Source organism: Manacus vitellinus, unplaced genomic scaffold, assembly GCF_001715985.3.
Source record: "Manacus vitellinus isolate BGI_N305 unplaced genomic scaffold, ASM171598v3 scaffold_31_pilon, whole genome shotgun sequence".
Lineage (NCBI taxonomy): Eukaryota > Metazoa > Chordata > Aves > Passeriformes > Pipridae > Manacus > Manacus vitellinus.
Genome location: NW_021940379.1, coordinates 4,515,924 through 4,529,486, shown reverse-complemented (window position 1 = coordinate 4,529,486; position 13,563 = coordinate 4,515,924). Strand labels below are relative to the sequence as shown.

At 44.8% G+C, this 13,563-nt stretch overlaps 1 protein-coding gene and 1 long non-coding RNA gene across 2 annotated transcripts in view; one reads left to right on the top strand and one right to left on the bottom strand.

The window, feature by feature from the left end:
- Window positions 1-10,822, bottom strand: part of AACS (acetoacetyl-CoA synthetase) — a 38,814-nt gene extending 27,992 nt beyond the window's left edge. The window contains exons 1-4 of the mRNA XM_029961161.1: window positions 10,704-10,822; window positions 7,483-7,586; window positions 3,780-3,900; window positions 696-809 (exon numbers count right to left, since the gene is read on the bottom strand). Coding sequence (XP_029817021.1) covers window positions 696-809; window positions 3,780-3,900; window positions 7,483-7,586; window positions 10,704-10,785 — 421 coding nt within the window. The 5' untranslated portion in view covers window positions 10,786-10,822. The remainder of the gene's footprint in view (window positions 1-695; window positions 810-3,779; window positions 3,901-7,482; window positions 7,587-10,703) is intronic.
- Window positions 10,823-11,121: 299 nt separating this feature from the next.
- LOC108640326 lies at window positions 11,122-11,849 on the top strand. The gene is made up of 2 exons (XR_001921091.1): window positions 11,122-11,229; window positions 11,335-11,849. It is a non-coding gene; the product is annotated as an uncharacterized LOC108640326 (long non-coding RNA).
- Window positions 11,850-13,563: the final 1,714 nt, after the last annotated feature.

Genomic DNA, 13,563 nt, shown 5'->3' with positions numbered 1-13,563 from the left:
CCCCTTTCCATGCCTGGACTGTACAAGCCATTCACAAGACAAAAAACTGTTTATAGAGAAAAATCTACATCACAGTCTTATGACTGCAGAGTATCTGGTGAGATACTGAAAGGATCACAGGGCTCTAACCACTGATCTTCACACTGGTATGACCTGAAGGCTTACTGCCCACCAGCTGTTCACCACCACCACTCCAGAGGAGATTCCTCCCAAAGGCCCTGGTGGGAGAAGGCAGTACAAGTCCACTCCTCAAGACCTGCAGTTCACAGAGCACCAGATTACCCAGGGCTGTAGGGTCAGGAATTGCCAGCTGGCACCAGAGCAACCAACCTGAGACCATGATTTCCCAGATTGCCCTGTCTAAATATGCCAGACCTTGTGAGTTAAGGCTCAGAGAGATGTAAAGTCTCTCACTTCTGCTTCCACAGAGTGTTTATGAAGCAGACCTTATTGAAGCTTTGAATGAGGTATTTTCCTTCCCCCTCCAGTGCTAGAGAACCTGCAGGCTAATCCAGGTTCCTTCCCTCTAGAAGTATATTTCTTACAAATGTAAATACAGCAACATAAGGGCCTATTCTTTAGAAAGTTTCTGTGAAATAGTATTTCATATTCAGGTTTCTATAACTCAGCTAGTCACTTGCATATTTAAAACAATTCCACCTCCTGTCCTTTAAAAAAAAAAAAAAACTACTCACCAACAACTCTGTCTCCTGCTTTTACTCCCATCTTCCTCATGGCTGCAGCATACAAAGCTACAGCTTGTCTCAGTTCTTCAAAAGTAACTTTCAAGATTTCTTCTTTGCCTTCCCCTGAGGAAAGAAAATTAAAACAACCAGTCAGAAATTAGGTATTGTAACATAAGCAGAGTCTAGTACAAGCAATTAGTTCTGGAAGAATACAAAGCAATTTTATAAGAGTTTCCACTAATACTTCTGCTTTTTGCTTGTTAAGTTCCTCTTCTGCTTTTCTTTTTAATAGGAATCAAGTATTAATCAGTGGTATTCATTCAAAAGGCACAAGGACATTTCTAAAAACAGATACATCTGCAAAAACCACAAAATATTCACTGGAGAAACCTGTGTGCTCAAAGGGCATTCATGGTAAATAGACTGCACTCACCAAGGCTAATGTCTAGCACAGAAATAACATTATTTTTCCCTTTTTGCTCAGTTCTCTCATTAGCTCTAGGAAGCAGAATCCAGCTGCCAAGTTTAGGTTATATTACAGTAAGTCACTAACTAGAAAATCATGCACATACAGGCCAGACTTTCAATATGTTTTTAAACACCTGCCTTTGCCAACATAGCACAAAGCAAACAAACTGACCTGGACTCAATTCATCTCTGAAAGGATCTGCAGGGTGTTTTCACTTTTGTACTGAATGTCAGATGTTACATAAGCTGTTAATAAATCACTTGCAAAACAAAAAGAACAAATCTAAATGTTATGAAAGGGAATATTTGTCATCTTAAAGGTCCCTTCCTGTACTTCCTCAATGTGACTCCTGCAAACCACTTGGCCTGTCCTGTTTCCAGTATCCAGGACTTCTTAGGGAAACACATATGCCAAGGATGTCACAAGAAAGGTGAGCTGCATAACCTGCTACTTGGTCCTTGCAGAACAGCTGCCATCAGTCTGATTGCCTTAAGCAGGGAACAGTATTTTTTAATCTTTTGCCTTCTTAGAATTTCATAACAATAAATTTGGACTTACAGAGCAAGGGAGCAGGTCATGATGCAAAACAACAGAAGTCCACATAACATGTAGTTCATAAACTGAGCAGGGACTGCCAACAGAGTTTGTGTTCCCACAGAACAACAGGAAATGGGACTCTGATCTTGCTTCATGATTAAGGCCCCAGGAGAAGGGAATCACAAAAAGGACTCACTGCGGGAACCAGCGACAAGTGAAATTGTTTAGGAAAGTTACAGTTGCATTCCTGTGCTCTAGAACACCCCCATTGCTCCCACAGACTCATCCCTAGGGAACACAAACCAGGTTCCCAAACCACCACTCTGACCTAGCAGCACGGGGTTAACAAAAAATACTCTGACTTAAGAGGTCTTAAGAAGATTAAACACAGCAGAAGGTCATGAAAGAAATGCAGGTGGAAGTCTGTTCACCACAGATGAGCCAATGTGTTCACTCCAGTACTGATTCAATAATCAACTAGAAAATAATTTTGCTCTTTTTGGTGTCATCACCTGTGATTACATGAGACAAAGTAGTGAATCTCCAGTACAACCCATGACTTCCTGTAGGTCTTGCTTCTTGTTAGGGACAATGGAACCACATGTCAAATGCAGTAATTCACTAAACTGATAATAATTCCTTCAGTAATTCAAAGTGACAATATTTAACTCCACTTTTTCTCAAGTTGAACATTTAGCTTTTAACATTAACAAATGAATCACATCAATTCTACATACATTTAGAGTTAGTTTACTAATCAATGTTTGGCTTTCAGGTGCTCCACAAGATGTACTTACATCGATTTTTTTTTCCTCCATTAAATAATACATAAGAAGCTTTTATAATGATCTCCAACTCCGAAAACAACGAGTCCATCACTTTGAAGCCACCTTCCTTTTACAAGCCTCATTTCTATCATACTTCACCAAATCAATTCTTATTACACCAAAACTGGGTCACAGACTTCCCCATTCCCTCTGAACTGGTAGCTGATTTTATATAAATATATATATATAAGATCAGAAAGGTTTCTTTCAATACATCTAAGCAGTAAAATGCAAGTGGTAAGTATTTCTTCAGCAGTAAATTTACAGCAGTAAACCTACTTAAATTCTTATGTGATGCATTGTTTTTAAACAGCTATCAGAAGAGCAACGTACAAGTAAAACTGATTCCTATATATCTGAAATCATAAACTAAGACTTTCAACACCTACGTAATCAAACGTGCTCTGGGAATACAGATAGTTATGGAAAATCCTTGGCAGATGAAATGAAGTTTTCTTAGAATCTGTTCAACTGCATTAAGGTAGTTGAGGTCCTGCTATGTTTAGCAGCACTCAATATTTGAGGTATTATTTCACATTTGTCATAAACACTTGCCTTCAGGAAGTATTTTGGCATTGTTGCTGATATTGTCTCTCCCACCCTCTTCCTATGGTTTTTATTTTAGGAATATGAAGGACTACATGGGGTGTAGGTATGAATTAACTCTGCTTTTGACAATACAGAAAGGACAGTTATGTGCACGGGGGACTTGCAATTTCACTTGTCTGGAAAACTAAACTCAGTCTTAATTTTTTGGTTACACTGAAGATTAAAGTGTAGTAAAATCTGTGCATAGCCATAAGGACGGTAATGTTGAGATACAGAGAAGGGATTTTTATTGTCTGCTGACTTTGGTAACTTTAAAAACCGGATTCTAATCTGTTAGATGAGATTATCTTCTGTGCAGGTGTGTGAGTGCTTCCTTAGGGAGCTGTATTCTGAGCTTCCCCTTTGCTGGACCTAATCCTTATCGTAAGACTGACCAAGCAGTGATGCTTCTTAGTAGTTTAACAATGAACAATGGAGTCTTGCAGCTCCTTAGCAGAGGACACGATGCACAACTATTGTGTAGCTGTTAAAAGCACATTGCTGGGGTTTTTTTGCAGAGTTGTGTCACAGATTGTGCAGAGTAACTGATCATACTACCCTCTTTTCTCCTCACCCAAACCAGTTTATTTCAAGGTTTCAATCATCAGAGCTGTTTCACAAGGCCTAGTCCTGTGAACTGTAAATAAATATAAGCCAGTGATTTTTACTTACTTGCTGCATACAGTGCAATCTTGTCATTGTCCTTGTGCTTCAGGAGATTCTCTGCATAGTTCAGACGGCTGCCCTTAAACCATTCCGGGACATCTGCAATACTTTTGGATGTATCAACCACCTGGAAAGAATACATAATACATTCCTGGAAAACTCTAAGATAAGTTTCTTTTTCAGAGAAATCAGCTAATTAATTCCAAGCTCTTTTTAGACTGCATTAGGCAAGAATAATTTCTCCCAGCTTAGAGATGGCAGACAGACACTGAATCCTGGAAAGATTAATTATTTGTCAACTGTCACAAGCAAATACGTCATTACAACTAAACTTAAAGAAGTTCCTTGGTGACAGTTCTACCTTTGGACCAGCCTTTAATACACAAGCAAAGCAAACCACTGTGACAACATCCAGACCACAAGGCACAGGCAAACCACAGTGACCACTGGGGTTTACCCTCTGGTAACACCCCAAACAGGGGTTGAGCTGCAGTATATGGAAACTCTCTCACAAGACTTACTCCCCAGCCTCCCTCTTAGGAAGGTGTGAGCATCCACCCTTCCCCAGCATGAGTCACAGGGTAGAGAGACCAACACCAGGAACTCAAACAATGGTAATTCAAAATAGTGAACTGTATAGTCAAATGTACCCAATTCTCCATGCTTTAGAATGAAGATGGTCCAACATAATAAACCAATATTAAGTAACTCCCCATCTAGGACTAGAACATACAAAGAACTGAAAAATGCAATGAAAAGCCATCAAAAATACATTGAGCTGAAATAACTTCCCCATCGTGAACTTATAAAGCCTCAAAGTACTAATATACCCCTTGATCAGTCACAGTTAAGACTATACCTTTAAAAACAGTAATAAGTATAAAGAGCCCCTAAGCATTAGCCCCAAAGGTCTAAACTCCTTCCAAAATGCACCACTGCTCAGCAGCACACATGTATTTTGAAATCTTTAAATAGAAACTTTATTTTATAGTTGTGTTTTTGAAAGCTTCAGTTTATACCCTCAGGTTCTCTCGTGGACTGCACATACATTATAAAAACAGCATTCCTTCAAATCAATTGAAAGGTTCTTCTGAAAGCCAGGCAGAGCTCAAAATACCTCCCATTCCAGAAAACCTAATGGTTTTGTGCTTTGAGATGGGTAGTGTATGTATTGCTGGAGGCAATCCTAAAATTAATTTATAAGCCAAGGTAAAGCTCATGTGCAAGTGCTCTACTGCATTACTTTATTTCAAATGTATTTTCTAAGAGTGGGAACTCATGTAGATTTCTTCGCTCCTAACAAATAAAAATTGAGTTCTAACATTTACACTTTATCAACTCAGGCTGCAGAAATATTTTTTATATACTAACATATATTACTGCATCAATTAGAAGCTGCTCTTAGATCTGACTCATTTATGACTTCCTTAGCTTGAAGAAAAGTGAGCAGAATGTTTTCAACATTTTCCAGGACAAGATCCAACATAACTACTTTTTCCTGAAGTGGAAAAAAAAAAAATCCTTTAAAAAGCATCAAAGAGTTCCAAGCACAAGGTGCTGAAATCATATAATACTTGATGCTCCAGTATTTTCTCCCCAGGTAACACTTATGACTCCTAGTTAATACCCTGTCTTTGGTAGTGGTACTTTGTGATATGAACAACCTGATCTCTGGCTTAGAGGCCCCTCCACAGAACCAACAAACAGCTGTCAGGTGCTTCTCATAGCAAAAAGAAATAGACTCTACATTCCTTATTCAAAATCAGCTACTTGTAACCTGACAAGCCAATGCCAAAGCTGCCATGTCAGGGTAGCTTTGCACACTGCAAGTACCCATGTTCTTTTCACAGGTGACATGGATATCAATTGCTACAGTGCAACAACAACATGTCTACATCAAATATTTAAACTTAGTAAAGGTTTTAAGTAAAACACTGGCTGCTCACATTATATGTACACAACGTAAAATGTAAACATTTTATTGTTTTTCTTTGAATTACCTGTGCAAGTATAAACTGTTCCACTGGCTGGGAACAAAGGAGTTAGCTCTGGTTCATGAAAAATCTTATTTACCTCAAAGCATAATGCTTACTTCCAATAGACAGTCAGGATCAAGCTGTAAGGTACCTTAAATCAAGCTTCTCAGCTCTTTAGCTACCACAAACCAGCTCAATTACTGTGACCTTCCTTTCCTCCTGACACACAACAGAAATGGACCAACAGCAAGGACTAAGAGCAAGTCAGCAAAGCTGGAGTCAAGCCCTGAAGCTGACACTGAGGGAAAGGCAAACAGCAACATCCATAACAAGTGACTCAGTATCTTCTGCAGTCCTTGTCCATCAGCTGACCCTCCCTCTCCTCTCTCAAGACCTGACATCACAGCAAGACCACTACAACACAGGCCTGCAGCTCACAAGAAATCTAGTTAAAGCCTTTCTAAACATCCCCATCTTCTTGCTACTCATCCCCAGGAAACATCCATTTTTAGGGCACCATCTCCTGCTCCAGTTTCCCTCCAGTGCATCAGCCACTGTTGGCATCTGGAGGGACTGGCTTCCAGGAGTACCAGTCCTGTAAGGCAAGAGAGCAAGTGTTACTGTCCAGTTTGCTCTGAACTGCTTGCTCAAGACAATTTGAATTCATGTGGAAATTTAGGATAGGCTTGCTAGGAGCACAGAATATGTAGAGAAAATAGACAGTACCCAAATTCAACCTGGCAAGATTTTGAGTTACCATCTATAGAAAATGTAAAGATTAAGTGTTTACAGTCTTCAGACTACACACTTCAAAGCAGGCTAGTTCTTACATTCTTGATGAATTCACTCTTCTAAAGGATGAGTCATATTAAGACACCTGAAAAAGCAGTTTCATGGCAGGAAGAACCACTTGATCCATCACATCACTACAGAAATTCATAAAACAGAAGGAGAACTCAAAAGAAACTTACCAGTCCCTTCTGCAGGACTGCCAGTACTCTGAGGGTTCTTGGAACAGATGGCCTCCAGGGATTAAGAAACAAGTCTAGTCCTCCCCACTAAGTCCCAGGAAGGTTCCACTGCATCAATCTTTTGAAGCAATCAATCCATCATCTTCCTCAGATGGAAAACTACAGGGTGATATTGATATCTTACACTAGGACTATAAAAGGGCTTCAGCTTTGCCCTCCATTTGCAAGAGCTTCAGAGTCACCTTTATCCCACAGCAACTCTGTGGCACACTCTAGTATTGCACCGTGACAGCGTTCAACCACTACCATTCCCTCAGAAATATTTCAAGCCTGATTGCAGAGCTTCCAAAACCAGTTCTACAAAGCCAGAGAGTAACAGGTGTGCTTATCAGGTAAGCTGACTCAGGGAAGTCAAACATGAACTTGACAGCACGCCAGCATTTACAAAACCAAGGTGATATTCTACCAGCACGATGCTAAAGCAGAAGACAGGTATTGACAGACTCCTCACAAGAAGCCAGGAATGTGTGCAAAAGTACATGAACACAAGGACAATACAGCAGAAATGCTTAGGACAATGTAACTTGAGGATTTCACAGCAGCAGAACACCACCATCCACCACACAAGGAAGTTCAGGACTATACATCTAAGAGATTCCTCGTATCACTTGCAAGAGTTCAAAGAAGAGGTCAAAAGATTGAGTGTGAAACCACTTTATTTCCTGTTTGTTTTGCACTTACTGTAAGATAAACACAACTTACCTCATCATACAGGCGAGAGCATACGATGTTACTGTACTTCCAGAATTCTGCCCAGAAGTCTGAGTAGGATTCCACTGACCACTGGTATAAGTCATCATAGTTGGCTGGAAGTAATAGATACGTGTCAGCACTACGCAGATAATTACAGGAATTCAGACAAACTACAATTAGGGATGTCCTGGATAAAGAAAATTTGTGGCTAAAACAAGCAGGAAGATAAATCTGACCACGCAGAGTAGATGACTTCAGCTCAAGGCAAGTGACTATAGCAGAGTTTACTTGAACCTGAACACATGGCATCCCTTCACCTGACTGTTACAAGCTATCTGCCACCACAGAGACAGAAACCTTTCCTAGTAACTCTGTTTCCTCCTACATCAGTGCAGCTGAAGATCAAACGGCCACAGTCCCGTCTGCTGACACTTTCACTCCCTTATCATATCAACATGATATGTTCACACAGCAAAAGATAAACAAGGCTTCCTGAGAAGGGACACTTGCTATATAGTTCTAGTCAGGGGCCAAAGACCTCTGAGAGCTCAGTGACACGGGGATTATGTGACACTCATTGTCCAACTGTGGTATCAACAGGACTGTTAGAGGAAGCACGCCTAACTTTCAGTAAATATGGAGTCTGACAGACTGCAGTTTACCTTTTCATGCTGAAAAAGCATGAATAAAGTGAAACAAGATGTTTACTAGCTAGATACTAAAGCGTGACCCAGCAATAAACTCCTCATTTCCATGTTTAAAGTCTTACATGATTGTGAGACCGATGAAGTAACCTGAGGAATGCATAGGAAAACCCCACAACTCAAACTAAATACCAAAATTCAGTGTATAAAACAGTTCTAAGTATGAATAACTGAAGCTGATGCCACATCACCAGCCTGAAAGTGACATTCCCTCATCATGTCCGTGCTGTCTGAAGCTGTGCCAACAACCAATTAAATATGAATATCTGCCATCAGTGAGAATAAGTTTCCTGCTCTGCCAACTGTGTGCCCTATTTGATGCTTTCAGCTAAACCACTCAGAAGCATTTTCACCAATTAGCTTTGCTTTGTCATCCTGTTATCCAGCCAATTGCTTCAGAAGCCAGCTTGCATCCTCTTCCTACAAAGAGGACACCTTCCAGCTTTGTAAGAGAAAAACATTGAGAACTACCTCTGCACTGTTACACATGGCCACTACAGCACTTTCCTCACCCCGTCTGTCCCTTGAACATTTTATTCCACCTCAACCCTTTCCATCAGTGTGAGATTATTCCGTAGGTGTTACTGACATAAAGGCAAAGACTTCTCCATAAATCATGTTTTGCCTACATATTGCCTCAATCCCAAACTCCTACATACCCTTTTTACACTCCACCCAAGTTACTATCCTGCACATCACGCATCAGCTATGTGAAGATAAAACTTTACCCTAGAAGAGCTTAAGTTGCCATCTCCCCCTTCAAAACCAAACTGCACCACATGCTCCAAATACTTTGATAAATGCAAAAAGGTTCAAGTCACTACTAATTTAGTTTCTCACAGTATGAACAGTTTGTTCTGTTTTGTCTATACAGTTTGTTCCAAATAAGCATCAGCACACAAGTCCTTCAGGGCACAGGCCTGTTACTCAGCAGTTAAACATTGCATCTTATTACTACACTTTCAGGGCCAGGCAGAGCCATGCTGCTTAAAGGGCTATACTGCCCTTAGCTCTCCTCAGAGAGTCCACATCTTAAGGTTATATAAAGCATCCACTCTTCGCTGTTGAATAGCACTCAGGCCAGTGAACACCAATGCAAACCTAATGGAGGCTAACAAAGGTTTCTACATATGCAGAGCAATCCACTTTCCAATGGGGAAAGCCACTTCAAAGTGGGATGAAAAGAGTTCTAGTTGTTTCAGCCATAAACACAGGCAGCCCATCTGAAACTGCATTCACTCTTGATCATATGAGTACCAGTTACATCACATTTCACTCAGGAGTTGGCTGAAACCCTGTAGTAACTTGCTTCCTATCCAGCAGGAGAGTTAGACACTATACATTTGCCTTCCCAGGGGAAATCACCAGCAGTCAAAATAATGACCTGGCTTACCTACATAGCAATCAAGGTGAGGAACTGTTTTCTGGACATGAACTGCAGGAATCACTATATACACTGCTACCACTCCAGAATGGCTCTGCTCATACCACTGACATCTACACTGGACTGAAACTTTCAGGTCACTTACCAAAACTATTCCCTTCAATCCCCATCAGACAAGTGATCACAGGAAAGCTACACAAGCAACCTGGCCCTCAAACACTTAGGAAGAACAGACACCATAAAACAAGTTAGTCAGAACTGGAGGGTTTGACCCACACATGCTCTGAAGTTCACCTCATCCATGATGTGGCTGAGCTCACACAGCCAGAACCACTGATACCCTGGAGACATGACCTACAGTCAGCAAGCATTGAAAAACTAATGTTCTGGGTTGAAAACATCCCTGGAAGTCCAACCCCTGCTCAAAGCACAGCTCATCCCAAAGACAACACATTGTTTCCAAGTCAAAGAACCACACACTCCTATTTACAGCCATACAGGTATTCCTGAACAAGCACAAAGCAGAGCTCACAGTTCACAAACTCTGGCAGATACATAGCAAAAAACTCTTATCTTCCACCACTGAACAAGTTTAGGCATCACCTTTCACTTCCCAGCATACCTGAATAGTACAAAAACATACTCTCCCTAATCAAAGATGCACATGGCCTTAATTTAAATCTCACACACCTATGTCGTTAAAGCATCATACCAAGGCTTACACTAACCTCCCAGCCATGGTGGCAGTGATTCCGCCTTCCCACATCCCTTTAAAACACCAAGTCACCCCAGTGCTGCTCCTGGCCCCAGCAGCTCCCTGCACACCGGGAGCCGCCGCAGGTAGCGATGCCGGCGCTGCCTGGGCTGACATCCAGGCGCAGCCCCAGGCGCAGATAAGGCTGTTTGCCCTTCCCACCAGCACGTACCTTCTCACTCAGCGGATGCTGCCCCGGAGGCCTCCGGCTGAGGCTCCAGCAGAGCATCCCGCCTGGACCACTGTGACCCTCCTGCGCCGGGGGGTGCCCGCGCACCCAAGGGATGCGAGACCTAAGGGGCAGGAGGATGGCCCCCAGCCCCACAGTGAGGCCCAGCCCGGAGAGAGGGCACGAGCAGCGCCGCCCGCCCCCGCCCTGCGCTCTCACCCAGGCGGATCCCGTAGCTGGCTGCCACGCGGCCGGAACCGGTCCATGAGGTGTTTTTGCGTTGGGTGTCCGGCTCCCACATCACCTGCGACTCCTCAGTATCTCTGGGACTCACGCTGACATAGTGCAGGCAGAGCGAGCGAGACAAAGCACCGTCGCGTCCACGGGCTCCGGTTAACGCAGTACGCGCCAGAAGGGAACCCGCACGACCCGCCTCGCCTTCTGCGCTGACTGCGGCCCCCGTCCCGCGCACCCTTAAGGCGCCGCCGATCGCATCCACTCCGTAACCCTTCCGCCCGCGGCGGAAAAAAGTGCGGGCGTCGCGCCCGCCCCGCCCCAGCGGCGGGAACCGGAGGGACCGGGCAGCTGGGCCGGGAGGAGGCGGAGCGGCGGCCGGCCCGGTGCCCACCCGGGCAGTGCGAGGTCACCCGCTCCACCGGCCCCGGGAGCGCGGGCACGGAATGAATGGGGGAGCGGCCGCGCCGGACACTCGGGAGCCGGCGCTCGGTCCCTGTCACCTCTAAAGGTCACCAGACGCCGTGAGGGCCCCGGGAGGAACCATCGCTTCGCGCTTCTCACCGGATCTCTGAGAAATCACCGCCGCTCTATTAATTTTCTTTTTTTCCCCCAGGGACGCCTGAAGAAGTCGCAACAAGTGTCTTTGACCTAAAAATGAGGCAAGAAACGCGTCTCTCCATGGCCTTACCATCCCAGCCGTGCTTGTGTAATGCTCCCTGCCTACACAGCTTGCACCTTGGATTAAAAGCTACTATTGCTACTCTGCTTTCTGAGTGTGAGCTCTGCTAGTGGCTGTCACGGTGATTTCAGCCAGGAATTGGCATTAATGAAGCACTTAACTATGTGAAATACACTACTGGATTCAGTGATCTTGAAGATCTTTTCCAATCTAAACGATTCCACGGGGTATCCGTGCTGCTTATGTAATTTATTTTCAAGGTTATGATTTCGCTTCTAATGCATAGAAGACTCAAAAGATGGGAGTTTGATGGTAAATTATATACAGGCATATTGTATATGAAAGTAAAATACATGTAGTAGATCGTATACTTGCTCTAAATGTCATTTAGATTTTTGTGCTACCAGAATGCAAGTACTTTATTAAATGTGGAGACCATGAAAACGTGATTTAAACAATCCACAGTTTATTTGCCTAGAGACAGATGTTACATATGGCATATTTTTAAATAACTCTCCCCAGAGCTATAGGCCTTAAGAAGGCTGGGTTGGAATGGGGACACGTTATCTGCCTGTCGTGCCTCCCTTGCCTTGGCAGCACTCAGAGGTCAATGGAAGTGTGAAATCCACAGCCAGACACCTGCCAAGAGATAAGGGAGAAGGCAGGACAGGAGCGGGCTTGGGATCCACAGCCTGTGGTGGGGAAACTGGCTGGAGAACCCATCTCTGTGACTTTTATTTTTAACCCTTTGTGTTTGTGAAGGTGTTTATGACACTGACAGAGTGTTAACCTGTGTGGGTACAACACTGGTGCAGGACATGCAGGGCAGCAGCCAGGAGGGTTTTGCCTCCTGCCCCACCACAGACCTCAGACCTCATGCATTTACCTCCACACCATTTACCCCCAGCTGACAAACAGCCTGCCCTGCTCTGGGGGTACAGGTGAGCTTTGGGACAGGTTTTGGACAGGACTGGAGGCAAAGCTATGATTCCTCATTTTTACCAAGGCACCCCCACCACTCTTTCCCCAAGGGGGTCACAGCCCAGGAGGGTGGACATGAGGCCACCCACTGACCCCTGTGCTTGGCACTGGTGAGGCCACACCTCAAATGCTGTGTCCAGTTCTGGGCCCCTCAGTTCAGGAAGGACATTGAGGTGCTGGAGCAGGTCCAGAGAAGGGAACAGAGCTGGTGAAAGGTCTGGAGCACAAGTCCTACGACGAGCGGCTGGGGGGGCTCAGCCTGGAGAAGGAGGCTCAGGGGGGACCTTCTCACTCTCTACAACTCCCCGAAAAGAGGTTGTAGCCAGGTCAGGGTTGGTCTCTTCTCCCAGGCCATAAGTGACAGAATGAGAGGACATAGTCTCAAGCTGCACCAGGGGAGGTTTAGCTTGGACATTAGGAATAATTTCCCCACAGAATGAGTGATTGGACATTGGAACCACCAAGGAGGTCGTGGAGTCACCATCCCTGGAGTTGTTAAAGGAAATACTAGATGTGGCACTCAGTGCCGCGGTCTGGTTGATATGGTGGTGTTGAGTAACAGATTGGACTTGATGTTCTCAGGGGTCTTTTCCGACCTAATCGATGCACTGACTTCGTGACTCCGTGATCCGCCGCCGCCCCTCAGGGCCGGGCAGCCCCGCCCCGCGGACGGATCCCGCACGGCGCACGGCGGCCGTGACGTTGGCGCGTCTGATTGGCTGCGGCGTGCCTGGCCCCACATCAGCCCAGAGCGCGCTCTCCTCGCGGGGGAAGAGCCGACGCCACGGAGAACCAATCGGAGCACAGCTTTCTCAAGCCCCTCTCTCTGCCGGCCAATGAGCGGCCGGATCGGGGGAGGTGTGCCCAATGGGAGCAGGGCTCTCATGCCGCACGGAGGGAGGGGTGGGGGTCCCGCCGTGGGTCCCCTCAGCGCCGAGGCGATGCCGAAATTGCCCGTTTTAAGATAAAATGCACAGAATCGCAGAACCAGTTAGGTTGGGAAAGACCTCTGAAATCATCGATTCCAACCCGACACCACTCTGTCAACCAGACCACGGCACTAAGTGCCACATCCAGGCTTTCCTAGAAAACCTCCAGGGTCGGTGACTCCACCACCTCCCTGGGCAGCCCGTTCCAAAGGCACCCTTTTTGTAATAATACCTCGTCCATGATCTCTGCAAC